The 27,580-nt window shown below is 38.6% G+C and overlaps 1 protein-coding gene across 3 annotated transcripts in view; it reads right to left on the minus strand.

Annotated features, from left to right (window-relative positions):
* LOC117402733 (1-phosphatidylinositol 4,5-bisphosphate phosphodiesterase beta-1-like) overlaps window positions 1–27,580 on the minus strand; it is a 310,538-nt gene that overhangs the window by 45,574 nt on the left and 237,384 nt on the right. For 2 of the 3 annotated variants that reach the window (XM_059024263.1, XM_059024264.1), the window contains exons 25-31: window positions 24,640–24,772; window positions 24,171–24,224; window positions 17,726–17,945; window positions 6,178–6,358; window positions 5,128–5,204; window positions 4,897–4,986; window positions 3,366–3,423 (exon numbers count right to left, since the gene is read on the minus strand). In XM_059024263.1, the coding sequence (XP_058880246.1) occupies window positions 3,366–3,423; window positions 4,897–4,986; window positions 5,128–5,204; window positions 6,178–6,358; window positions 17,726–17,945; window positions 24,171–24,224; window positions 24,640–24,772 (813 nt within the window). Of the gene's footprint in view, window positions 1–3,365; window positions 3,424–4,896; window positions 4,987–5,127; window positions 5,205–6,177; window positions 6,359–17,725; window positions 17,946–24,170; window positions 24,225–24,639; window positions 24,773–27,580 lie in introns of those variants that run through there. The other variant, XM_059024265.1, reaches the window with a different exon arrangement.

Genomic DNA, 27,580 nt, shown 5'->3' on the forward strand with positions numbered 1-27,580 from the left:
ATCTTAAACCTACAACTGAAGATTTTAATAATCATAGCAAATTCTGGAAAACAATTACATTTTTGCAGCAAAAAAACCCCATCTGGTCTTACTCAGCAAATAGTATCAGGTAATACTATTATTTCTGATAAAATTAATATGTTGAATGCTTTTAATGAGCATTTTTATAAAGCAGGTCATATTTTTGACGAACAAAGCAATGTCTAATTCTAAACTTTTATGCAATTCAGAAAGCAATAGTGTATCCTCCCCATGCTCTCCCAGTTTTCAATTTTGTTCTTTTTAGGTTACTGATATCTTAAAATCTCTACAAGCTATTGATTGTAGGAAGCCAGTAGGTCCTGATGGCCTAGACCCGTTTTTATTAAAAACAGCTGCTGTAGTTATTGCAGAACTTATTACTTATATGTTTAACCTTTCAAATGAGTCCAATGAACTAATGTCTGGAAATCAGCTTAAGTTAATTCCTCTATTAAAAGCTGGAAATCCATCTGATTTGAATAATAACAGACCAATTTCCAATTTGTCAATTTTGGAAAACATTTTGGAATCCTTGGTCAGTAATCAATTGAAACGTTATTTGGATGCAAATATAATTTTAAACAATATGCAGTCTGGTTTTAGGTCAAGTCACAGTACTGTGACTGCAGCATTGGAAGTTTTGGATGACATCTACATTTCTTTAGATAAGAAATCAACATGTATGTCTTTATTTATTGATCTCTCCAAGGCTTTTGATATGGTTGATCATATAAGACTCAACAAAAGGTTATTGAGCGCTGGTAATGGATTGCGAGCATAGGATGGTTTCAAAACTACCTAACTAATAGATCACAGATTGTTAAATATGCAAATCTGATGTCAAATCCTGTTTTGTTAAATAAGGGTGTTCCTGAAGGATCAATTCTTGGTCTGTATTTGTTTATTCTATATATTAATAATATCAGTGACAACATTAAATATTCTAAGTACCATCTCTATGCAGATGATACCATTTTATATTCATGTAATCCCTCCCCCTCTTTGGCAATCGTAACAGTGCAATCTGATTTGACGCTTTAATTAATTTAAAGCTTCTTTTAAACTCTGATAAACCAAAAGCTATGGTGTTCTCTGCTACAATGACAAATGTTACTAGTGATTCAACTTTAGTTACTTTAGATAGCAAAGCCATTGAGTTAGTTGACAACTATAAGTTTCTGGGTATTTGGCTGGATAGTAATCTTGATTTCAAGGCCCATATTGACCATCTTGCAAAGAAAATTGAAATTCATGATAGGTTTTCAGTATAGACTCAAATCTTGTTTTTCTGTAGTTACAAAAAAAGGCTAATTGCTTGTATATTTCTACCATAAATTGATTATGATGACACAGTCTATAGGTTTGCATCGCCTTTAACATTAAGCAAATTGGATTCCATATATCATGCAGCCTGTGTGTTACATGGTTTGGTTGACTGGACCTCTTTGGCACTGCAAAGGTTGAAGCACTGGCAAATTTTTTTTTATACAAGGCTATTCTATGTAAGCTACCTCCATATATAAATTAATATTTTAGTCAGTTGTAGTAACTACACTCTTAGATCACACTCATTTTTGTATTCTACAGTTCCTAAAGTGCATAATGAGGTTGCTAAAAGATAATTTGCTTATTTTGCTCCATGGTCTTGGAAAGAATTACAGTCTAAACTTAAGTTGCAGTCCCAAATAACTTTAATACAATTCAAGAGTACTGTAAAACAGGATTTTTTTGAGGCAACTTCATTTCGCTAATGACCTTCAAGGTCCATTTTTGCAGCAATAAATGTTTGCGCTTCTTTTTCTTTTAATGTACGGCACATGTATGAAAAATATATTTCACGGCACATTCATTTTGCAGATTTTTAATAAACGCGAAATTAGCAAACATTTCTTGCTCGCGAAATGTTCTTGTTTTATAGTAAGCTGCATGATTATCTAATTGAGAGTTGTGCTTGTTTTAAGTAGTTGATTATACCTGTCACTAATTGATTGTCACTAACTAACTGTTTACTGTATTGAGTATGACTTGTCTGTGTTTTAAAAGTATTTTATTTTTGTATTTGTATGTTTGTATTGTTATTTGTTTTATTGTACTGCTGCTACCTTTCTTGGCTAGGTCTCACTTGAAAAAGAGGTTTTAATCTCAATGTGATTTCCTAGTAAAATAAAGGTTTAATAAAAAAATAAAAAAGTATATTGAAAATTTGTGTGTAAACACAGCATTCGTTGTAGATGGTGTCCCTGGATATGGCAGTTATATAAGAACATAAGAAAGTTTACAAACGAGAAGAGGCCATTTGGCCCATCTTGCTCGTTTGGTTGTTAGTAGCTTATTGATCCCAGAATCTCATCAAGCAGCTTCCTGAAGGATTCCAGGGTGTCAGCTTCAACAATATACTACCCACTTGTGCTAGTTTTTTAAAAATGCAATTTCATTTTTCATTTTTTCTGCTATCTGTTCTAGAAGAAAACCTATTCACAAAGCAATGACTGAATTATTTAGTTTTTTTTACTTTTTGATGAGTGTATTCAAGAAATATTCAGAGACTGTTGAAGAAACACACAAGTGTGTATAACTTTTTTAAAATCCCTTTCTTTTTTTTTTTTTTTTTTTTATAAATTTAGTCGTCGCCAATTATTTTACCCCGGTTTTCACCCCAATTTAGCATGCCCAATTATGATCTGTATCCTCGGCTCACCGCTCACAACCCCCGCGCCGACTCGGGAAACGGAGGCTGGAACACGCGTCCTCCGAAACGTGCTCCTGCCAAGCCGTCATTTTTCGCACTGCAGATCCACAGCAATGCCACCAGACCTATAGTGCCGGAGGACAACACAGAACTGGCGGCTCCGCTGCAGAGCCACAGGCGCCCTATCGGCCACAGGGGTCGCTGATGCGCGGTGAGCCGTGGATTCCCCTGCCGACCTAAGCCCTCCCTACCCGGGCAGCGCTCAGCCAATTGTGCGCCGCCCCCTAGGAACTCCCGGTCACGGTCAGCTGTGACATAGCCTGGATTTGAACCTGCGATCTCCAGGCTATAGGGCACATCCTGCACTCCGCGCGGAGCGCCTTTACTGGATGCGCCACTCGGGAGCCCTTAAAATCCCTTTCTAATCTAAACAGCCTACAAAAACTTGCCTGACATGAATTCATTTTGATAATCAGTGATCTGCATTGCTGCAGACTTAATGTATTAGTGCAAATACATAAATATTATACCTCAAATATTATATAAAACAACGATAATGCTTTAACATAACAACTATAATATTACAATGATAATACACAGGTACACCCTGCAAAATAAAATATAAATAAATAGCATGAGCAAATGGATTACCTACCCGTTTAATATATTGGACCACTTCATTTACGTAGGATCTGTTGATTTCTAGCTTTTCTCTGAGAGGCAAAAAACAGTGAACATTTAATTACAAGATCAGAAACATTTAAATTTACACTGTACACACCTGAACCCAATGATGACGAGGTTCACATAACATACTAACTGTGTATTATGCGGACATGTGCTACATTTACATGTACAATGTGCTACACTTACATGTATAATCCACCCCTTGAGGCTGCCACACCTAGTAAATAAACTGTTCAATGTAAACTGTAATATCGCATCACCTAGTAGGGAAAAGCTTTTTTTCATCAAAATATAAAACATGGGATGTAGCTGTCAATTGGGTCTATTAAATTGAATTAAACAGCGACATCTATTGAATATATTGACACCAGAAAGTTAATGAACATTTGTGTACTAAGGTTATGAAAATAAACATCTTACAGTGTATGTGCATTTAGTGAAATGTTTAGTCAATAAAATAGGGCCCCTTCCTTAACTATTGATTACATTTCATGAAACAGGAGCCCGGCCTGTGCAAAGGGACTACTAGAATAAAGACTAAGTGCTTGTGACTTTAGCAACAGAATAGGGGTTTCCCCTTGACTACTCGGAGAACCGATCGACCTCCAAGGCTGGGAAGCGAGGAACTTCCTCCAGGGGGAAACTAAGGAAGGATAGAGGATGAACTAAGGTCTCCCTGGCTTACTGAGACTTCTAATTGAGAGAGGTCAGACTCGGCTGATGCTCTATGCAGCCTTGCGATCTATGCAGATAGAACAAAAGCGCTGGAAAAGAGAATAAAGAAATAAATACATAAAGCTGAAAGAGCCACCTTCGATAAGTTAAGTCAATGACTAGCTCGAAAGTTGGGAGCAAGCTCTGCTCTCCGAAAAGGGAGACTGGCACGGTGCAAATGAATAGATTTAAGCAGGAGAATGGAAAACAAAATGTAGTTAGAAAAGTTTTGGCCGGGGGTCCCCTCTGACCAGTGGAAACCTTCCTCTCGGAGGGTGAGACGACATTGTCTGGCTACAGTTTAAATAGGGTGACTGACAGGTAATTATAGGATGATTGACAGGTAATTATAGGGTGACTGACAGGTATTTTAGCGGGATGACACAAGAGAGGAGCCCCCAGCTCCAGCCCCCCGAAATACACAAAGGCTCTACTTAAACAGTGGCAGTATGTAGATGCAACACTCTTTAGCTCATTTGCATAGACCACAATATATTTGTGTGTTGGCTAATTTCGTGAATTTAAGAAATTGAACATAATTACTTATTTCCCTAATTATGTTGTATTGGGGAATGTACCTGTAATATTCCACTCTTGCACTTTTCTGTTCAAAAGCACTCTTGTAGTCTTCCAGTTTTTCGATATGCAGGAGCTGCTCTGGTTGGGTGTTGACTCAGAATGATTGGATGACTAACGATACAGATTTAAAGTTCTAACAGGACATTAATGGTATAAACTAATTTGACAAAAAAGTGCATGTTCTTTTTGATTAAATTCAAACTCACTCTTCTGTTAGATTCTTATCTTTAGATTTGGCTTCATTGATCTTCTCTTGCCTCTTCTTGTCCATTTTCTTCTTTAAGTCTTTCTTTTCTCTGTGTAAGAAAACAAGGTTGTAGAAAAAGTTATGTACTCAGATAAAAAAAATGTCAGTAGATATTTTTTTTATACATACAGTAATTGCTAAACATTTTTTTTCATATGGGGAGGAAAGAATCTTTAAAACCAGGCCTTACTTTTCACAAAGTTCTTTTATTTTCTTTAACTGGTTGTTTTGACATTCCTCTGCCACTGTGGTCAGTTTCTCAACAAGCTGTGAAAAGAATAAAAATACAAATATAAAAATAAATGTGGAAACTGGAGGTGCTTTACAAAGGAAAATCACATTCCTTGGCAATTCAATACTGTGGCGACATGGGGTCTCTCTTTTTATTTAAACAGAATAAATGGACAGACTCAGGGATTGCAGGTGCAAACGGAATATCCGCTTTTTATTCTCTAGTACACTCGATCTCTATGGGCTAAGACCATGCAAACAAAACAAACCCCCCTACTCTCTGGCTATCCAATCTTCCCCTCCACATCCCTGTTACTTCTGCTTTGGTCACTCCTACACCGTCACGCTCACAGCCTTTACCGGCTCTCTCACTCGCTGACTCACGCAGGCCTCGTCCTTGCAGCTTTTTTTACAGGTTGTCACTCACTATCGCTTTGTCTAATATCTCTCGCTCACAACTCTCTCACAACTGACGTCGCTCCCATTCTTATACCACCCAGCGGGCACTCCACCCCCCAACCTGCTCTCCTCCAATCACTGCAGCACTCTCCCTGACTGCCATCCCTCCACCCCCCTTCCCTGCTTACCTAACCTAACCCTCCCCAGCATGGTCCCTGCCCGAACAATACATGCACCTGCTCAAAGACAAACAGACAAATAACATAAAGTGCCCCTTCAGGGCGCAGTGCCCTCAGCAGTGCCCCAGGTCGCTACAATACCTTTACTGTAGGCAATGTGTTCTATTCCAAAAACGTCTTGAGTTTTACAAAACCTACATTAGTAGCATTTTCCACCTCAAATCTGACCCCCAGAAATCCATGACTTTAGAATTGGTAGTTGGGTTTAGTAATACACAATGAGGCTGCTTTTTTAATCTTCTGTTTCATTGGTTTGAATTATAGGTCGGTTTGGACTACCTGTTGTAATGGAGTGAACATGTACACTGTAATAAATGCATTTTCCCATTAATTTAAAAAAAAAGTCCATCATTATTTGTAAGTAGATTTACCTGTTTAACGTGTTCTCTTTTCTGGTATTTCTCACTATAATACTGTTCTTGTCTGAGGTTCAGCAGCTGCTGTTGTTGCTGTTCTTTGAGCTCTGATAATTTCTGGGTAATCTCTAGATCCAGGGCAGACAGTTCTTGTTCAATAGATGTAGAATTGTGTTCAGGACTGGATGTCATACACCTGCAAAACAGATGTGACATTAATTGAGACATATTACAATAGTAAAACAGGCAGTAAAATTGCCCTTAAAAGCAATCAAATTAAACAGCACAAATACTAAAACTGATATTCCACAGACAAAACAGTACAGTATGTGATTTACACAGATAGGGCATGTCAATGTAAATTATGATTAACATTTTTTTTTTTTCCCCTTGCTTGCCTACATAACTTCCTCCTCTAATGAGAAAACAACACAGGTCTTAAAAGCTGCAAGTGTCAAATTTACTGAAGAAAAATGGAAATATCAGAAATGATCAAATTAACCATGCAGCTTGTCTGTGACTCAGTTAGTGTACTATCTATGTTCGTTCCTAGTGAGCTGAGCAGCAGCCTGTGAAGACTGATGGTAATCTCTTCATTTATATTCCATGCCTTGTGTAAGCCACTGCAGTCCTTTTAAAACCTGTATATATGCCATTGTGTGCAATATCCCCTTCATTAACAGTAACACAGTGGACAGAAAAATCAGTGGTAAGGTCATACACTGCCTTTATCAAACTGAAATCACCAAAAGGATTTATCTTTATTTGCATGATTCTACATTTAATTAATTTATTTTTTTAAATACAAGACGACCAAACCCAAATACTTTCATTAAGTTATTAACAGTGCCCATGTACTGTAAGGCATTACATGTATTTAAATGATATTATGCTGTATGAAACTACCCACTAAATGGTTTGTGTTATATTACAACACATAGATATGTCAGTAATTGTCTGGCATACTATGTTAATATGTTAATTGGCTAGCATACCATGTTAACCCTTAGCATTGAGCCTAAGGATTTTGTTGCACTTATATGACGCATTGCACAAGTTTATTCTAAAATAACTTGCGGGGCAGCAACAGCCAGTGGTTTTGTGATAAGTTGAATTCTACTGTACATTACAGGATCTATTTAATCTATTTCCAGCGCGCTAAATGCATATATGTTCTGTGGTACTTCCCTCTACCATAACATATTCACATAGTTCAGAGAATACTGTTACCTCAGCAAATAAAAATAATTTGAGAGCATACCATGTCTGTCTCCCTCTAGTGGTGTATAGCAGGCAAAGCTGAAGTACAAGACTGCATTTACACAAAATATTAAAATATTATACTCCTTATTTATCATGTTCATTGCAACATGGATAGTTTTCAATTAAAGAGACAACTTTCTAAAACAATAGGGTTCCCTGGCTCTGCTTTAAATCCTGACTGCACTTTTAATTTGCATCTGCTGGAAAATGTAATTTATACAGATGATATTCATGCACAGATACATTTATGCTTCATCTCATGCAGAGCACTGCCTCGCTGGTTCTCAGTCTCTATGGACTGTTTTCCATCAACCACACATAATTGTGTGTTTGACCATACAGACAACGGGAACCAGTGAATATGGTTTTCAAGAATACATTAAAATGTTAGTTTGAGAATGCACTTTTATTTCAAACAAAGATCTCACAAAGTAAAACTGTAACATAAATTACAAAATAAAGCCATAGCATTATATTACACATATATGTAAAACAATAACACTATGGAAGGCCATCCGGGTCAAAAACGCACTATTTAGTACGCGTTTCAAATATTTAGTACACGTATTGATTTGGACCAATCGGAATACATAAAACACTACGTGTTCTAAATAAATATAAATGAAATGTGCATTTTCTACATAGGGTTGGTCATTTTACAGTAGTACTTACGTAGTGGCTGGTCATTTTACAGTAATGCAGCGTAATTACAAGAGTAGCCAATCACCTTCGGGATAAGATCTTTTTAATTTCAGCCATGAGATACGCTTTAAAAAAAATCTAGAATAAGGAAAATTGCAAATCATGGCGGCGAGAGATTTTCTTCTACGGTGCAAATATAGATTTACTGAGTGCTGCCGACTTCTTGAGACAGACAACGACTTTATTAACACACACTTCCCTATTGCTTTTCTCTTACTGATTCTGTTCATTTCATATGTTGATGCACGTGCGTAATGATAATACATACGATATATATTTTATTATTAGTTTTACTTATTTAGTTGTAGTTTATATATAATGAGCAACGGGAGTGAAGTTGGTTGGAGGATTTCGATACCAGCGACAGTGATGCTGACTTATCACTCAGCGATGATGATGAAGAGGATGTGGAGCCAAGAACAGTACAAACTGTACAAACAGAAGAGCATGCAGCTACTTTACAGGTAAGCCAGCTGCAAACGGGAAGCTGTTTGGTTTGAAATGGCAGTGCTGTGACGAAATACTATCAAAACACAGCACTGGGTACAGGCAATGCAGCAGCCAGATCCATCACAATGCCTGCGCAAAGTAGCTAGGGTTCCCTGGCTCTGCTTTAAATCCTGACTGCACTTTTAATTTGCATCTGCTGGAAAATGTAATTTATACAGATGATATTCATGCACAGATACATTTATGCTTCATCTCATGCAGAGCACTGCCTCGCTGGTTCTCAGTCTCTATGGACTGTTTTCCATCAACCACACATAATTGTGTGTTTGACCATACAGACAACGGGAACCAGTGAATACACCGACCAGCAATGGTTTTCAAGAATACATTAAAATGTTAGTTTGAGAATGCACTTTTATTTCAAACAAAGATCTCACAAAGTAAAACTGTAACATAAATTACAAAATAAAGCCATAGCATTATATTACACATATATGTAAAACAATAACACTATGGAAGGCCATCCGGGTCAAAAACGCACTATTTAGTACGCGTTTCAAATATTTAGTACACGTATTGATTTGGACCAATCGGAATACATAAAACACTACGTGTTCTAAATAAATATAAATGAAATGTGCATTTTCTACATAGGGTTGGTCATTTTACAGTAGTACTTACGTAGTGGCTGGTCATTTTACAGTAATGCAGCGTAATTACAAGAGTAGCCAATCACCTTCGGGATAAGATCTTTTTAATTTCAGCCATGAGATACGCTTTAAAAAAAATCTAGAATAAGGAAAATTGCAAATCATGGCGGCGAGAGATTTTCTTCTACGGTGCAAATATAGATTTACTGAGTGCTGCCGACTTCTTGAGACAGACAACGATGACTGTGACACGGTACGGTTTGTATTAATGTACACAAATGTTTTGTTTTTTTCTATTTACTAATTATATTTATTTCAGTTTTACACTAAAATTTTTCTGTTAGCATAGCTAATATTAGATTCAATGTCAGATCTTACAACACTTGTTTAAAATGACATATTAGTTACAGTTGGGTTACCACTGAATTAAAGCCATTTCTAAGGCTCTGAAACCACCAGTTGATGCTTATTGGCATTACAGTTCTAAATAAAAATGAGGAGGTGAATGTTTTTCCCAGATAAGGGCCATCAACCAAAATGTATTGTTTCCCCAATATCTTTATAAGGAAAAACAGCATTGAAATGTTTAGAGAAAACCTAAGAGTTCACCTTGGAGTGTTGCTTTGTTCTTGAAACAATTTACTGTGCTGTTCAGACACAAACACAACCTAGACAGCAACCTACTGTGTTAGTAAACTGCAGCATACAGGATTTGACAATGACACTTGAACATAAAGTCTTATGTACAATTTAACGTTAACACTACTACGTTTTCAGATCATTCCAAAAAACTTATGCCATGTGTCACTGGCAATACAAAAAATACGTAGAACATTTATAAGATCTATAGAAGGAAGGGGAGGTGGTTTAAATGCTTACCAGTTATGGATAGGACAGTATTTTATTAACGGTACAAAATTGCTTATTTCACGGTCTAAAAACAGGTATTTCAAGATAAAGTAGTCTTCGTGTATAGGAACACCTCCTAAGAGAACACTTTGCCTAAGAGAACACCTTTGTGGTGAAACAGATTTTTCTCATTGTAAATGCTCCGGCTAAAGGAACAGGAACTTCGCATAAAAGAACACAATTTTTGGCACCACAAGTGATTCGTTCACAACTGATAGTGTGACTTGCCATTGCGAGAGGGTCTTGAGGCACACAGATTGGTTTATCCAATCTTTCCAGAACCGCCGCCATATCGTTGCCTCATTTTGTATTCTGATTTCCACGAATGCATCTCATCGCTACAAAATGGCATGTAAACAAACAAATGCTGAAATGTGCAGCTGTTTCTCATTACAATATGTTGGAAATTGTTCGAGCACCTGAAAAAAACCTGAATCAGACACAAGTCGCAGAGCAATGTGGTGTTTTCCATTCTAGTGAGTTGCTTCACCATTCTTTTAAATAATGTTGTGCATGTCTTGAATATTGCTCTTGTACAGGTATTAATCATAATTAATCTAGCGCTGCAGCTGCATTTTTTATTCATTTATTTATTTTTTTAATTGAGAGTTACCAATTATTATTTTTATTTATTTCCCCCCAATTTGAAATGTCCAATTATGTTTTTTCTCCTCAACGCAGCGAGCCCCCACACAGCACGGACGTTCTGAGGGCAGATGAGCGTCCTCCAATCTCACAAGCCTAAAGCCAGAATCGCTTTTAAGCCGAGCAATCTAGAGCAGAGGTGGGCGGGCTACTGAACCCGGAAGTCACTCTGAATATGCTCGGTGTCTCTGTTGCGCGATTAGGAGAATAAGTTCCAGCTGATTTCCCACCCCCACCCCTGGGAGCGTCAGAGCCAATGTGACGCCTCCTTCGGAGTCCCCAGCAAAGTTTGGCCTCTTTGCACAGCCTGGACATGAACCGGCACTGTCCAAGCTGTATGGCTCATCCTGCACTCTCCGCGGCAGTTCTCTAACTGGATGAGCCATTTGAGGACCCCTGCTGCTGCATTTTTTAACGGTGTAGGGCTTGCTTAGTTTGACAGTTAGTTTATTAACATTAGTTTGTCTGTTACTTTCTTACTTTATTAACACACACTTCCCTATTGCTTTTCTCTTACTGATTCTGTTCATTTCATATGTTGATGCACGTGCGTAATGATAATACATACGATATATATTTTATTATTAGTTTTACTTATTTAGTTGTAGTTTATATATAATGAGCAACGGGAGTGAAGTTGGTTGGAGGATTTCGATACCAGCGACAGTGATGCTGACTTATCACTCAGCGATGATGATGAAGAGGATGTGGAGCCAAGAACAGTACAAACTGTACAAACAGAAGAGCATGCAGCTACTTTACAGGTAAGCCAGCTGCAAACGGGAAGCTGTTTGGTTTGAAATGGCAGTGCTGTGACGAAATACTATCAAAACACAGCACTGGGTACAGGCAATGCAGCAGCCAGATCCATCACAATGCCTGCGCAAAGTAGCTGTGTACACGCATTTGTGACTATCCCTCCAACACAAGGGAAGCAGAGACTGCAACGAAAATGAAAACAAAAGAAAAGACACAAGAAAAATATGCAGTGGTTTCGAAGGCAACTCGGAATCTGTTGTATTAAACATTTCAATAAATGGCACAGAGCAAGTCGATACTGGCACACGTTTTGATGTTTGAGTTATATTTGATAATTACTGTTTACTGATTATTAGCAGCGTTTTTGTTTTCATTAAAAAAAAAAAAGAAATGTGTTTTTATCTCTATATTGAACATGGGTATGTAGTACACAGGAGCATAAAGGCTTAATGAAAGACACAGTTTAGGTCATTTATTTGTGTTTTATTCATCATATGTTAACATTTTATAGCAATTACAGGTTTTAAAACATTATTATTATTATTTTCAAAATGTGGTACCTGGAAAGGGGTTTAATTTTTACATCTGGAGTTGCAGTGGTTAATTGGTAGATGTGTTTTACTGGTTAAGTGTTTCCCACTCAATAGAAAATGTAACTTAGCCTCAGGATGTTAATTAGGCTGGTTAATTAAACTAGCTGTCAATGTAATTCCTATCCCTGTAACACAAGTCAGCGTTGAACGTGTGTTTTCTGCTCTTAAATTTATAGTATCACCACAGAGAACAAAATTAAATGAAAAAATACTTGACGATATTCTTTTCGTACGCCTGAATAAGTTGTTCGGGATGTAAAGGGCATGCCTACAGGACAAGATAATAGGCTAATTGCAAATACTAGATTTTGGAAAACAATTAAACTTTTTCAATGTAAAAATTCATCTGGTTTTCCTCAGCAAATAGTATTGGGTAATTCAATCATTTCTGATAAGATGAATATGCTGAATGCCTTTAATGAGCACTTCTGTAAAGCAGGTCATATTTTTGAAGATCAAAGCAGTGATGCATCTAATTTTGAACTTCTGTGCAACTCTGATAGTAACAGCCTGTCCTCCCTATGCTCATCCACCTTTCAATTTTGTTCTTTTCAAGTAACTGATATTGTAAAATCTCTACAAGCTATTGACTGCAAGAAGCCGGTAGGTCCTGATGGCCTAGACCTGTTTTTTATTAAAAACAGCTGCTGTAGTTATTGCAGAACCTATTACTTATATGTATAATATTTCAATTGAATCAAATGACCTGCCTAATGTCTGGAAGTCGGCCTATGCTACTCCTCTCTTAAAAGCTGGAAATCCATCCGACATGAACAATTACAGACCAGTTTCCAATTTGTCAGTTTTGGCAGTAATTTTGGAATCTCTGGTCAGTAATCAACTGAAATGTTATTGGATGCAAACAACATTTTAAACAACATGCAATCTGGTTTTAGGTCAGGTCATAGCACTGTGACTGCAGCATTGAAAGTTATGGATGATATCAAAATGACTCTACATAAAAAAATCAACATGTTTATCTCTGTTTACTGATCTTCCCAAGGCCTTTGATACAGTTGATCATGCATTACTCAATAAAAGACTATTGTGTGCTGGTATTCGATTGCAAGCAGCTGGATGGTTTCAAAATTACCTTACTAATAGATCACAGATTGTTAAACATGCGAATATGATGTCAAATCCTGTTTTGTTAGGGTGTTCCTCAAGGATCTATTCTTGGCCTGTTATTGCTTATCCCATACATTAATAACATTGGTGATAACATTAAACACTGTAAGTACCATCTTTATGCAGATGGTACTGTTTTATACTCATGTAATCCCTCCCCTTCCTTGGCAATCAATAATTTGCAGGCTGATATCACTATGTAACAAAATTTTTGTCAGAAAAAAACAACATATGAATCCAAATTAACATGTATTTATACTAAAGTAATACAAAAATGACTATAAAAGATTTAGAAGTGAGTAGTTTTTCGAGATTTACGATTATACTGTAAATCACTTTCACGAATCAGCCCCCAAATGTAGTCTCCCATCATGTTCTCGTTATACTGTCCTTGGTAGCGGCGTTCAAAGTCCAGTATATCCTGGTGGAAGCGCTCGCCTTGCTCCTCCGAGTACGCTCCCATGTTCTCCTTGAATTTATCAAGATGAGCATCAAGGATATGGACTTTGAGGGACATCCTACAGCCCATTGTGCTGTAGTTCTTCACCAGAGTCTCAACCAGCTAACACATAGTTTTCAGCCTTGTGATTGCCCAGGAAGCCCCGAACCACTGCGACAAAGCTGTTCCAAGCCGCTTTCTCCTTACTAGTGAGCTTCTTGGGGAATTCATTGCACTCCAGGATCTTCTTTATCTGTGGTCCAACGAAGACACCGGCTTTGACCTTTGCCTCAGACAGCTTAGGGAAGAAGTCTTGAAGGTACTTGAAGGCTGCCGACTCCTTATCTAGAGCTCTGACAAATTGTTTCATAAGGCCCAATTTGATGTGCAGTGGTGGCATCAGCACCTTCCGGGGGTCCACCAGTGGCTCCCACTTGACGTTGTTCCTCCCCACAAAGAACTCAGTCCGCTGTGGCCAGTCCCGCCTGTGGTAGTGCGCCTTGGTGTCCCTGCTGTCCCAAAGGGAAAGATAGCAGGGAAACTTGGTAAAACCGCCTTGGAGACCCATCAGGAACGCCACCATTTTGATTTCTCCTATGACCTTGATGCCATCTCAGAAAAATGCAGATATGTATCCACTTAGGCAGCTGGAACTAAACTGAACTGGTGGGCTTAAGGCCCCTGTATTTATACTACTATTTATATTACTGGAAAGTTCTAGAAAGTTCTAGAAGTTACTCCAAGTTTACTCAGCACTGAATCTATCTGGAATGTTCTGGAAAATAGGTAAATTTCAAAATATCACTGTCCTGGTCACAAAAGCAAAGTTTGTGGGGAATAATAGCCATTTTCTATACTTTTGAGGCATAAGCAATTAGGAAATAACACTTACTACCCAGGAACAAAAAAAAAAAAAAAGAATTGTTACACAGTGTATTCATTCCATTCAAAGAGCCTTAATTAATCTAAAGCTTCTTTTAAATTCTAGTAAGACTAAAGCTATGATATTTTCTTCTACAAGGTCAAATGCTACTAAAGAATGATCTTTAGTTACTTTAGATAACAAAGTTATTGAGATAGTTGATAACTATAAGTATCTGGGTATTTGTTTGGATAGTAATCTCGATTTTAAGGTCCATATTGCTAATATTGCAAAAAAAATGAAATTCATGATAGGTTTCTTTTATAGACTCCAATCCTGTTTTTCTGGAGTTACAAAAAAAAAAGCTAATTGCTTGTATATTCTTACCACAGGTTGATTATGGGGACACTGTCTATAGGTTTGCATTGCCCTTAACATTAAGCAAACTGGATGCTATATATCATGCAGCCTTGAGATATATTACAAATGCAAGTTACCGTACTCATCATTGTGTGTTATACAGTTTGTCTGGCTGGATCTCCTTGGCTTTGTGAAGGTTGAAGCACTGGTATATTCTGTTATATAAGGCTATTCTTTGTAAATTACCTCCTTATATAAATGAATACTTTATAGTCGCTTTTTGTAACTACAGTATTAGATCGCATACATTTTTTAAAAAGTGCATACTGAGGCTGCTAAAAGATCATTTGCCTATTTTGCGCCTTGGTCTTGGAATGATTTACAATCTAAACTTAAGTTGCAGTCCCGAATAACTTTAGTATAATTTAAGAGTAAGCTGCACGATTATCTACTTGAGAGTTGTGCATGTTTTAAATAGTTGAGTAGAGTTGTTACTGTTTGTTACTATTTGGTTGTTGATTGTTTCACTGACTGTTGACTGTATTATTATGATTTGTTTGAGTCAAGTATTTTATTTTGTATCTCTGTTTTTGTACCATGTTTTACTGTGTCGCTACTGCCTTTCGTGGCTAGGGCGCACTTGTAAAAGAGATTTTAATCTCAAAGTAAAATAAAGGTTCTAAAAAAAAATTGCAATGCTAATGTTTTTTTGTTGTTGTTTATTTGCATATAACTTGTACAAATTAATTCTAAAGTAGGCAAAAAGTGATTAGTGACTTGTCTTAAGTTGTACATTTTAATTTAAGAATGTACCGATTTTTCAATACACAATGACATCAGTTTTAGTTTCATGATACTTAAGTTGCATGTCAAATTGTTAATAATGTTAAGATAATATTAAGAGTTAACACATTTTACCGTCGACTTGAGAAAACAGCAATGTTTATTGTATAACAAATTTATTTAGTTGTATTTTCAATCATTTAACAATTCATGATTGAACTGTTCAGTGTTTCATTTACATTGTTATATCCAAAAGTAGTATGTAGAAAAGTTGCATGTGTGTACATGTTACATGTGTTGTATGTCTTACTGTGAAATGTGCATACCGATGATATAAATGTACCCCTTAGTGCTTAATAATAAAGAGTGTTCATACTTACTTGATTATTTGGAGAGGATTTTTTTCTGCATATCTTCTGCTTAAAACAGAGTAGCGATGCAATAAGAAATATGTAGGTTATGGTAAATATATAATGCTTTGAAGAAATCTGTCACAAAAATGTTTTTTTTTTGGTATTACCTTTCAAATATATGGCAGATGTGTATAACCCTTTGTCACAAAGACGGCCGGAGTGGGTGGCGTCAGACCAGAAACAGGAACACAAACGACAGAGAGATGGGGTTTTGGTGAGGCTGAACGCGTGATCGCGTTCAGCATTTAATAAACAGAACAGAAAATAAAAGGTTGGAACAGACAACAAAAACACAGGACACGGCACTACACGCCAAAATAAAAAGACAAACGAAACGGACTACACAGACAAACAAACACGGTGAGCAGATTTCACTACTATTCACTTTTACGATACACAGTTACCTCCGTCTCCAATCCCGTTCTCCACTCACCGAACACCTAACTCCCGAGTGACTAAACGTGCATCTATATATACTGTTGTGCTGGGATTCAATTACTAATTAATTATTCACTTGAATCCCAGCACGTGAATTAATTCTGTGCAACCCCGTGCTCGCATATTATATTTTAAATGCACGTGCGTGATGTGCAATCCCGTGCCTAAATACAAATATACAATTTAAATATACGTGAAACACAGACCCGTTTATATCCCGTGTACCAATGACTATACACCAACATTAACACACGCACGCAACATACAAATGCACACAGGGACGGGGCACTTTGCCACACCCTTGAATAAAACACCACAAGGTGAAAGGAGGAACAGAACGGAGAAAAAAGCAAGTGGTATATTTGATGGAGCCGTGATCTCGATTAGCTGCAGTTATTACGTTGACTGTAAGGACGTTAACCCACCAAGATTGTTGGGAAATGTCGCTATTTTCAAGTGTTTAAAATAATATATATTTAAATAATATATAAAAGAAAACGGACTGCTGTCATTTTCTTTTGAGGTTGCAACATAGGCATTGTTGTTTATATAGACAGGAAGTAAATGCAGTTATTGATACAGACAGATAACTTGTCACATCATTTTCCCTTTGAGTGCTGAGTTTTCTGGAGTTTACTGTATTTCATGCCGAACCACAACAGAAAAAAAATCTGGTTCGACTCCCTGAAAATAACACACAGCACAGTTTTTAGATGTGAAACCAAGTCAGCCTAATATGTCAAAAACTAAATAATACCTCCTATATTATTAGCTCCTCTAGTTACTCTCCCAATATGTTTTTGAGCACAGTGTCTGTATCCCATGTATACCGGTAATTACTAGTTTCTTGACTACAAAATAAAGCATTTTGATTGAGCCTTGCATGGCCGTTATAAAAGGCTTGACCATATTTGTAATACACTGTTTGCATTAAAAATCAATTCACAATTCACTTATGTTTTTATTTGGTCTTTGCTATCAGGCAAATCATTCAGGTATAACTGTCTCTTGGTGAAATGGCACATGCCTGTGGAAAAAAGCAATACAAGTTATAAATAAAGCAATCAAAAGTAATCTTGCAGACATAGATCAAATGGAAAGAAAAAAAGGGCAACTGAATTGTTAGAGAAAACACTTGAAAGAAAGTGATTCACAGCTACTCAACCTACCTTTTCTTACCATCTCTTTTTGCAGATTTTTGCAGCAGAGCCCTTCTCCGTAAATACTCGCTCTGATACTCATTGTATTTGGCAGTGTGCTCCTTAATCAAATCTGTTGTTTTCTTGTGGTGTTTCTTTACCAACTCCTTCATTTCTTTGTAGTGTTTTCTCTGCTCTCTTACAAATGCCTTTTGTTGCTTCAACTCTTCAATAGTCTGTGCTTCTGCCTCTGTAAATACATATGCAGTAGAACCTTTAATTATTTCTTCAAAAATAAGCACTACATAGCCACTCTGTTAGTAAGAAGGAAATTATTGTGTGTGTGTGTGTGTGTGTGTGTGTGTGTGTGTGTGTGTGTGTGTGTGTGTGTGTGTGTGTATACACACACACAATAATTTCCTTCTTACTAACACACACACTCACAGGGAGGCACTTTAGGTGTTTTTTATGTCCATTAGCTACACAGATGTTTTGAAAGAAACATGTGTTCTATCAAATATTGGTTTTCATTTTAAAATATGACCTCAGATACTATATACATTAGGTTCAAGTATGTTCTCAGTTCCCAAGCCTTGCTCTCACTCAGTAAATACTCTTGCACTTCCTAACATGTCAGTCAATAGGGGAAGTAGCCGGTTGGTTAATGACTGAACATAAGTTGTTAAAGGGGTGGGTACATACTAACCCTCCGGATGAAATGACTAAACAAGTGCAACAATATCTGAAAGCAAGACTTCTTTAACCGAGTGCTGTAACAGATAACTTATGTGAGACCTATATATGAATGGAAGTGCACAACAAGGTAAGATGTATGGATTATTTTGTTTGCTACAACTTTATTAAATGCATTTTTCGGAATATATATTACTACTTAAATTGTGTGTTTTTTCTCTGTTGCCGTTTCTGCTTAACTCGTTATTTACAAAAAAGTATTGCTGCTTTTCAACCATTGGAAGCTGCTTATGAAATGACTACTAGGGGCAAGAAACTGTATTGTCTGCCCCCTCTGAAACTGTTGCAATTCTAGATTAATAAATGGAAAATCTCCATACAAAAATCACTGTAAGGGATTTTTAATTATGGTTTTGGTGATTTCTGAAGTATCCTACTGTTTTTACTTAGATACAACTCTCTTTGCTATTAAACTTTGGAGTATTTGCTCTGAAGTCTGTTACTGCTATGACATGTGATGAGATCACCAAACAAACATTAGTAAAAAAGAAAGTGTACAAACATCTCAAAGAAATGCTTTACACCCTCTCAGTTTGCATAACAGTTTATTTATCTCTTTATTATCCCATGTAGGGGACTGATGTAAGGATAGGCGCAGTGCAAACAATTGCGACTGCAAAACCCAAATTGCCTAGCGGCCAGGCAATTATTTTGCACTGCGGCCTATGTAACACACAAATAGCTGCGGCCTATGTAACAGCACAAATAATGAGCTGCAATCATGATAATGAGGGTCGCAATGAGCGCCGCCTGTGCATCGGAGTATTTAGCGGCTGCACTTACAGCCCAGAGGTGAGGTGAGTTAGGAGTACAGAGAACAGTAGGTGCTGTATGAGATTTGTGGAGCAAGAAAATCAAACCAAACAGAAAAATACGTCACAGGAAGGGCAGCAAAGTCCTCTTGGTGCACGGAAAAGAAAAGAAACGTTTTCTGAGGAGGAGCTGAGAGTCCTTACAGCTGAGGTCATAGCATTAAATTGAGTTTTGCATCATCATCTCACTGAGGGAGCCTGTGAGAGTGGAGGGATTTGGACTGACCGTCAGGTGCATGCGGGAGCCTGTAGGGGGTTCGTATTCTCCGTGTATTCCCACGCTGTCAGGCAATGTTTTGTTGACGGGACTCAGCTGTGAGGAAATCGGCTGACGTTCTGTCATTGGCTGGGGGGTAGGACTACACGGGGTGAATGAATTAATAAAAAGGCGCTGTTTTGTATCCTCTCTGGCTTATACAGGAAACATAGTGGAGCGTGACTTCACAGCAGAATCCTGAAAATCAGAGGCTCTGGAGCAGTGACTCGGAGAGACGGAGTGGCAATTCAGCGCAAGGCTTACAGACCCGGGGTGCAAGCAAGCCACACGGGTTATTTACTGTGCTACTATTTTTAGTTGGCGAGTTTAGCGGAACTGAGCCGTCCCACAGTGTATGAGAGGGTAGAGAACAGTGCCTGTTCCTCGGGGCTCCCACCACTAAAGGGAGAAACGAGCCGCGGTAAAAACCTGCACACTTTATTTTGTAGTTTTTCCTTAAAGTATTTTGTTTTCCTTTTTCCTTTCGCCTTTTCACTTATTTTTGCTTTGGATTACACACCTGTGTGTGTTGTATGAAGACGGGGCACAATACCATTGTTGGTAGAGTGCCCCGAACTATAACGGAAACACCTGCCAACTAAGCTCATCCTAATAAGCATGCGCAGCTTCAGTGCTTTGAGAGTATGTGAGTGGCTCAGTCGAAAAAAAATTGGCTAAAGTCAGGAAAACTTAATATAATATATTGAGGCAACTGACAGGAGGACGCAGTCTCTCAAAAGACATTCAGAAACGGCAGAAAAGTCAGTTGACCTAATGAGTATATTGGGAAGTGCACAAGTAACAAAAACTATGCATGAAAAAAAGCAAAAAAAACACAAGACACTGTGCTTGTATTGTGGAAAACGAGACTGATACTGAGAGAAAGTAAAAACGAATTTTGATGCTTACATGTGTATTACAGATTGATGAAACTTGACCTAAGTTGGTCGATTGTCAATATTCTTATAGCATAAAAATGTATTTATCATACTAATCCAGTGTATGTTGTAGATCAGATGCTTCCAATGCAGGCTGGGGAACAGAGCTTACTGGAAAAATAACAGGGGGCAGATGGACTTGTGGACGAACATAAGATACATGTTAATGAATAAGAATTATTAGCTGCCTTATTTGTTATTATCATAACCCTGGTTCCCTGAAATTGAAATGTAACCATTACCGAAAGAGTATTTACCTCCTAAAGGCCCTGTGATGCAGTCGTGGCCCTGCCCCCGAGGGCACAAAAGGACGGCACTCACAGCATGATTTTTCCTTCAAGCCTGCTGCAATCATGGATGCAGCGACCTTGAAGGTTAATGGTTACATTTCTATTTCAGGGAATCAGGGTTATGATAATAACCTAATTTTCCCTTTCAAGTACAAAATGCAACCATTACTGAATGGGTACGTGTACCAAAGCCATCACAAGGGCAAGATTGCAGATGACTGGAATGCTACAAGGCTAAGCCGAAGCCTGCCTTGTGCGTAACCATTCAGAACCCCAGTACATGTAGCTAGGGTGAAAAAATTGAGAGAGAAACTCACTTCTATGCCTGTGTTGTAAGGATGGACTGGGAAGCTGTCCTTAACACTCTAGTTCCAAAACCAGGGTTTTGAGGATCCACGACATTCAGTCTGTAGAACCTAGTGAAGGTATGGGGAGTAGCCCACACCGCTGCATTGCATCAGTCCTTGAGAGAGGCATCCTGGAATAAATCACACGAAGTTGCCATGCCCCTGGTGGAATAGCCAGTGAGCTTTTCTGGAGGGGGCAAGTTTGCCAGCTCATAAGCAGTCCTGACTGTGTCTGCTATCCACTTGGACAGCCACTGCTTAGACAGGGCTGGACCATGGGACTTCGCCCCATAGCAGACAAAAAATTGTTCAGACTGTCAATGTAGTATGCTAGGGCCCGAATTGTGCAGAGCGTATGGAGCTGTCGCTCTCTGTCAGACTGGAAAGGAGGAAGATGGAAAGCCTCCAATTCCACCTTACTGGTTGATATGAAATGCAGAGATAGTCTTCAGCAAAAAGACAGGATTGCTATGGAGCGTGACCTTTGTGCTGGCCTCTGTAAAAATTAAGCAGGCTTTCGCTATTGAGAATGCCTGCATCTCACTCACCTGCTTTGCAGAGATGTTTGCGAGCAAGAAAATCACTTTGAATGATAAAATTTTCAGCTCAGCTGAATGCAGGGGCTCAAATCGAGGCTTTATGAGTGCGTTAAGCACCACATTTAGTTTCCAGAGAGGAACAAAGTGGCCGAAGTATCCAAGTCCATTGCAAACATTTTCAGGAAGTGAGCTCCTGGGGAGACTTGAGTCAATTTTGACATGGCAAGTTGAAATAGCTGCCAGATAAACCTTGAACTTGGAGGGGGGTCAAACCCATAAGGCAGACACCACTTCTGGAAAACACCCCACTTGTACCCATACTGGGAATGTGTGGATGGTGCTCTGGAATTCTGCAGGGTGTCAATAACCCTTCTGGAAAGTCCCAGACAGCAAAAATGCAGCCATTCAGGGGCCAGACCCAGAGCTGAAGGCTTGATGGGTAGGGATGCCATAAGGTCCCACGTGCCTGACTGAGCATAGATGGGCTGGCTGTTTCTACCAAGTGAGTGCCTCTAGACAGTGGTGGAACATTGTCAATAGGCGGTCGCTGTTCAACGTGGGCTGAAAAACCCTGCTGTTGAACCAGGCCTTTAGAGGGTGCATGCACAGGAGACCCAATGGAAGAGTCTGAGAAGCTGCTGTCATCAAGCCCAGAAGTTCTGGAATGTCACTACCGTGAGCGCTCTGTTGAACTGAAAGAGCTCCAAACAGGCGGCTATTCTGTGCACTCTGCCGTCCGACAGAGTAGCCAGCATGGATCCAGAGTCCAAGCACACTACTAGATAGGAGGTTGTCTGGGAAGGTGTGAGCTGGCTCTTCGCATGATTCACCGTAAGGCTCAACCGTTGAAGGCGGCTGGTGACCAGTTCCGTGTGGGCCTCTGTCCGTGCTGGAGACTGGGCACAAATGAGCCAGTCGTCCAGGTAATTGAGTACTCCAATGCCTTTGAGTCTCAATGGGGCCAAAGCTTCCATGCACTTGGAGAAGGCACGGGGAGCTAGGGACAGGCCAAATTGTAAGACACGGAACTTGTATGCTTTTTCCTGAAAGGTGAACAGCATGTACTTCCTGTGCGCTGGTTTTATGGGGATGTGGAATAAGCGTCTTTGAGGTCCACCGTGGTTAACCATTGGCCTGGCCTAATTGACTGCAACAGCTGTTGCATCGTCAACATTTTGAACCTCCTTCGTCTCAGATACAGGTTGACTTGTCTGAGGTTGAGGACCGGTCTAAGACCACCATCCCGCTTGGGCAATAGGAAGTACTGGGATTAGAGCCTTTCCTCCAACTGGAGGGGTTCTATCATGCGAGTAGCCCGTTTTTGCAGCAGAGCTGCCACCTCCTGAGACACCACATCGGCTTATCGGCTTCCTGTGGGTACGTGATTGATGATGTAGTCACGCCCCGAAAGGGAGGGGGACCGTGCTTGAACTGCAGAGAATAGCGGGTTTGAATGGTGGTAAGCACCCAGGCGTCTGCTGGTTTATGTACTGGAGGTGGTTGCTTGGGAAGCAGCCGAACCAGCTCTAGTTGATTCCCGTGCTGGAGCAAATCGTCCACTGTGGGACCAAACTTATGTCCTGGAGTGATCGGGGCATCCAACAGCGGTGCGTTGTCAGACATTGCTGTTGGACTCCAAGGCACTCAGGACGAGAACGCCCGCTCCTGTTCACCCACCTCTCAGAGACGGCAATGGACAGTATGTCCTCCTGTGGCCAATCTGCACTTCTGGACCCACTGCTCCATATTTGCCGGGTTGTAAACATAAAATACAGTGCATGGTGGGATAATGTCATATTAAGTCCCAAAGTCCATTTTCCCACAGCTGCTTTCAGATAAAATGTACATATCTTTTAATTTTTTATTATTATTATTATTATTATTATTATTATTTATTTCTTAGCAGACGCCCTTATCCAGGGCGACTTACAATTGTTACAAGATATCACATTATACATTATTTCACATTATACAGATATCACATTATTTTTACATACAATTCCCCATTTATACAGTTGGGTTTTTACTGGAGCAATCTAGGTAAAGTACCTTGCTCAAGGGTACAACAGCAGTGTCCCCCACTGGGGATTGAACCCACAACCCTCCGGTCAAGAGTCCAGAGCCCTAACCACTACTCCACACTGCTCAAATTTGTTGAGTAATGTGAACAATACTCATGGTAGAGTCCTCATCTTCTGTAATTTCTACACCTACAGTAGAATAAAGTTTGCTGAATAAAGTTTGAAAATATCATGTCAATGTGCAATGGAGTTTGCTTTAGATTAATGCAGCTGTTTCTATTCATGTCAATAATGGCTTAACATTTAACTTTCCATGGCTTCAGAAAAATCGTAATTTAATTTAAAATATTTTTTATGTCCATTCTCCTCAAAGAACTGCTTCCACTCAGCACATTGTCTATAAAATATAATGTGACTCACGGAAATGTAAAAATTTGACTGGTGATCTGGCACCAAATCATATTCTGAACACTGGGCTTTAAAGGAAGTATATCATAGATCAACAAGCAATGTACTTACCAGATAAGACACTCTGTATGACATCTTCTGTTTTAACTGCAGATTTTACTGAGCCTACAAAAACATTTAAACAATATATTTATTGGAAACCATCATGGTAAACATTTTCATTTTTTTTCCTTTCTGAATAAAATACAAAAATATCCATTAAGTCATAAGAGGACATCCTTGTTATTGTACATTTTAAGTAAATGGACACTTTCTTATTGCTTTTGTTGTTTTTTTCTGTGCGTGTGTGTTCAACTCATCAGATGTACAGTACCTGATCTCTATATCTGTAAATACTAAAATATTGTAACTTCCACCACACACAGATAACAATCCACTGTTCTTGTTGTGTCTGTCCACCAATTGTTGAGTCCTTTTAGATACATGTATGCCAATTATCTTTCATTCTTGTCATGACCTCTTGACAGTTTTGAATAGAATGCAATGTTGGCAATAGTGTTTGCACTAGTTAAATTCATACCGGTGGGTGGCGGGGGGTGGACGATCTGAGAGGGAGGGTTAGGTGCTATACAGGGTGCGTGATGTACACCATTTTCTGCTGGTGCTGGCTTGGGATCACTATTGGACTCCGAAGGCATATCTCCAGGTTCGATCTAAAATAATAATAATAATAATAATAATAAACAAAAGAAGCAGCAAATTAATTTAAACATCCTTGATAAACCCACATTGTTTGGAAAATAACAGTAATTTTTTGGGAAATAAATAGGCAAATACAGTTGCTCCTGTAGATTTAAAATAGTATTCAAGTAAAAAGAAATCCCCAACAGGTGGTTGCTAAAGTAACATCATATATACTCCTTAATAAACAGGAAGTATGTTTATTCATATTTGAGATTTAATACAAGACCTATATCTATTGTTTAATACAATTGAAACTGGACATTACAAAAATAAAAGAGAAAATGATAACATAAGTAAAGATACTGGGAGACTTTCAACTTAATAACTGTTTTCACAAGATACCTCTGTTTAATACTTTCCTCGACCACACAGGTCCTCAAAACACTCCACAAGAAAGATATATGCAACAACCTTTAAACAAGCCTCTCTGACACTATAGGTTTTGCTTGCTCAGGCATTTGCTGTTACTATTATAGCTTTACAAGAATAAGCATTACATTGTACCTCATTGCTACTGCATATAGTATAAATATATCTGTGGTATCCAACTCTTCTAAGCATTTTTCAGAATGCTCTCCCGGCTGCTGCCTTCTCTATTACTCGTGTTTGCAGCCTTTGCTGTACATGCTGCTTCTGATCATCCTGTAAATTAAAGTATCGCTAACACCAGCTCTGCCAAGGCAGCAGCAGCAGCAGCACTGTTTTCTGCAGAAAACTCAAAGCCTGAGTAGGCCTAAATGCACAAAGGCCAGTTGCCATGGCACCTGTTTGAGTGGTCATTGATTTGTTCTTCTGGCTGCTTCTCCACTTCACTTTTTGATAGTGTGACAGGGTAGCATCACTGGCAAGGCTGTTATCGTCAGGGAGAGAGACTTAGAAACGAGAAGCTGCAGTTTAAGCACTATTGCGCACTTTTACTAACATGAGAATAAGCAAAAACACATTAACAAACAAACAAATAGGCACAGTGGCCAAAATAAATGGTTGAAACAAAATACTACTGTACATACGCCCTACAATACAATACAATACAATACAACACAGCACACATCTCCAACACTGTATATCTCCAATGGTTCCACTCACCTACACACCAGACTTCACCAACATTAACCTTCACCAACCTTAACACCACTGATGTTACCTTTTTATACACCTGTGGCTGGAGCATCAATCAATTATTCCATTATAGCCCCAGCCACATTCCCACAAGTTCAGGCAGGGAGGAATTTAACCCCCTCCCTGCCAACCCAATATTCCCCACACACACCCACACATTAAGCTGGCAGGGCTTCAACTCTGCCACAGATGGTAACACCAAAAAACTAACTGGCAACGCCATGTTGCTGGTTTGTTTGGGTGGGCTTGTGGTCGTTAAGCCCGTTGCTAAGCAAATTACACATTGACGCAACTTATGCATATTATGTAGTGCACAAAATTGATGACATTATTTAAACTATGTTGCCAAACCCACGTTTACCGGTTAAAAAAAAAACAAAAAACAAATCCTCTAAATACATGTATTTTTCTGCACACATTTTGTACAGGGCGTGTTATTCAAGTTTATAATTAATTTAGAATTGTGATAAATCTGTAAAAGTCTGACACTGTATTGATTTTACTGCTCATTGCTTTTAATCAATACACAGGCTAATGTTATGCCGAAATCACCAATGATCGTATTTATTGTTTAAAACTGATGCTTGATAAAATTGCAGTGATGTGACTAGCTGATGCAGTGATGTGACTAGCATTTACTACGGTAATAAAAGACACACACTACAGACCTTACAAACATAATTGTTCCTTTGCCATGTGTGATCTGGATGGCTGCAGGGGTGACATCAGACCAGGGAAATGAAACCAAAACAGGTAATGGCGGGGCGAAACGGAGACACTATGGAGCTCAGTGTTTTATTAAATAATAGAAAATAAACAGGTTTACAAAACAAAAGACACTTTCAAACAAAAAAGGCACGTTGGCCAAACAAACAAACAAACATCAAAGAGTAACAAGTAGTATGATGGTTGCAAAACAAGCATACGTAGCAATTGTTACCTTTTTAAATGATCTTTTACCTCCTGTCTCCACTCCAGTTCTACACTTACGAACACTCTCTCAACGTGCATCCAAAGCTTCAGATCTTTATAGTGGTGACCGAGGGACTAACTGGCTAACAATTATCTTATTATCCCTCGGTCACATTTTGCATGGGTTAAATAAGGATACGTGACTGTCAGCTAATCATCCCAAAGCGCTTCACATGACAAATAAATATACTATACAATAATATAATATACAATAAAATATCAAAAAACATCCAAAAACAAATGGGGAAAAAATTTAATAAATAAATAAATAAATAAAATACATATTAACAAAATTCTAAAATAGGCCATCCCAATCTACAAAGAGGCCTCTGCATAAAGATGTGTTTTAAGCTTTGATTTAAATGCATTTATTGAGTCAGCTTTATGGATTTCAATTGGAAGATTGTTCCATAATACAGGTGCATAATGACTAAAGGCTCTTCCACCACAAGAGCTACGTTTTATCATTGTAGTCACCAGAAGCCCAGCATCAGCAGATCTCAACTGGCATCCAGGGACATAAGGTAAAAGCATATCATTAATGTAAGCAGGGCCATTTCCAGAGACAGCCTTAAATGTCATTAATAACATTTTAAAAATAACTCTGTACTTCACCGGAAGCCAATGCAAGCGGGCAAGAACAGGTGTAATATGTTCAAATCTTTTTGTACCTGTCAGAATTCGTG

The sequence above is a fragment of the Acipenser ruthenus genome, chromosome 5, assembly GCF_902713425.1.
Source record: "Acipenser ruthenus chromosome 5, fAciRut3.2 maternal haplotype, whole genome shotgun sequence".
Lineage (NCBI taxonomy): Eukaryota > Metazoa > Chordata > Actinopteri > Acipenseriformes > Acipenseridae > Acipenser > Acipenser ruthenus.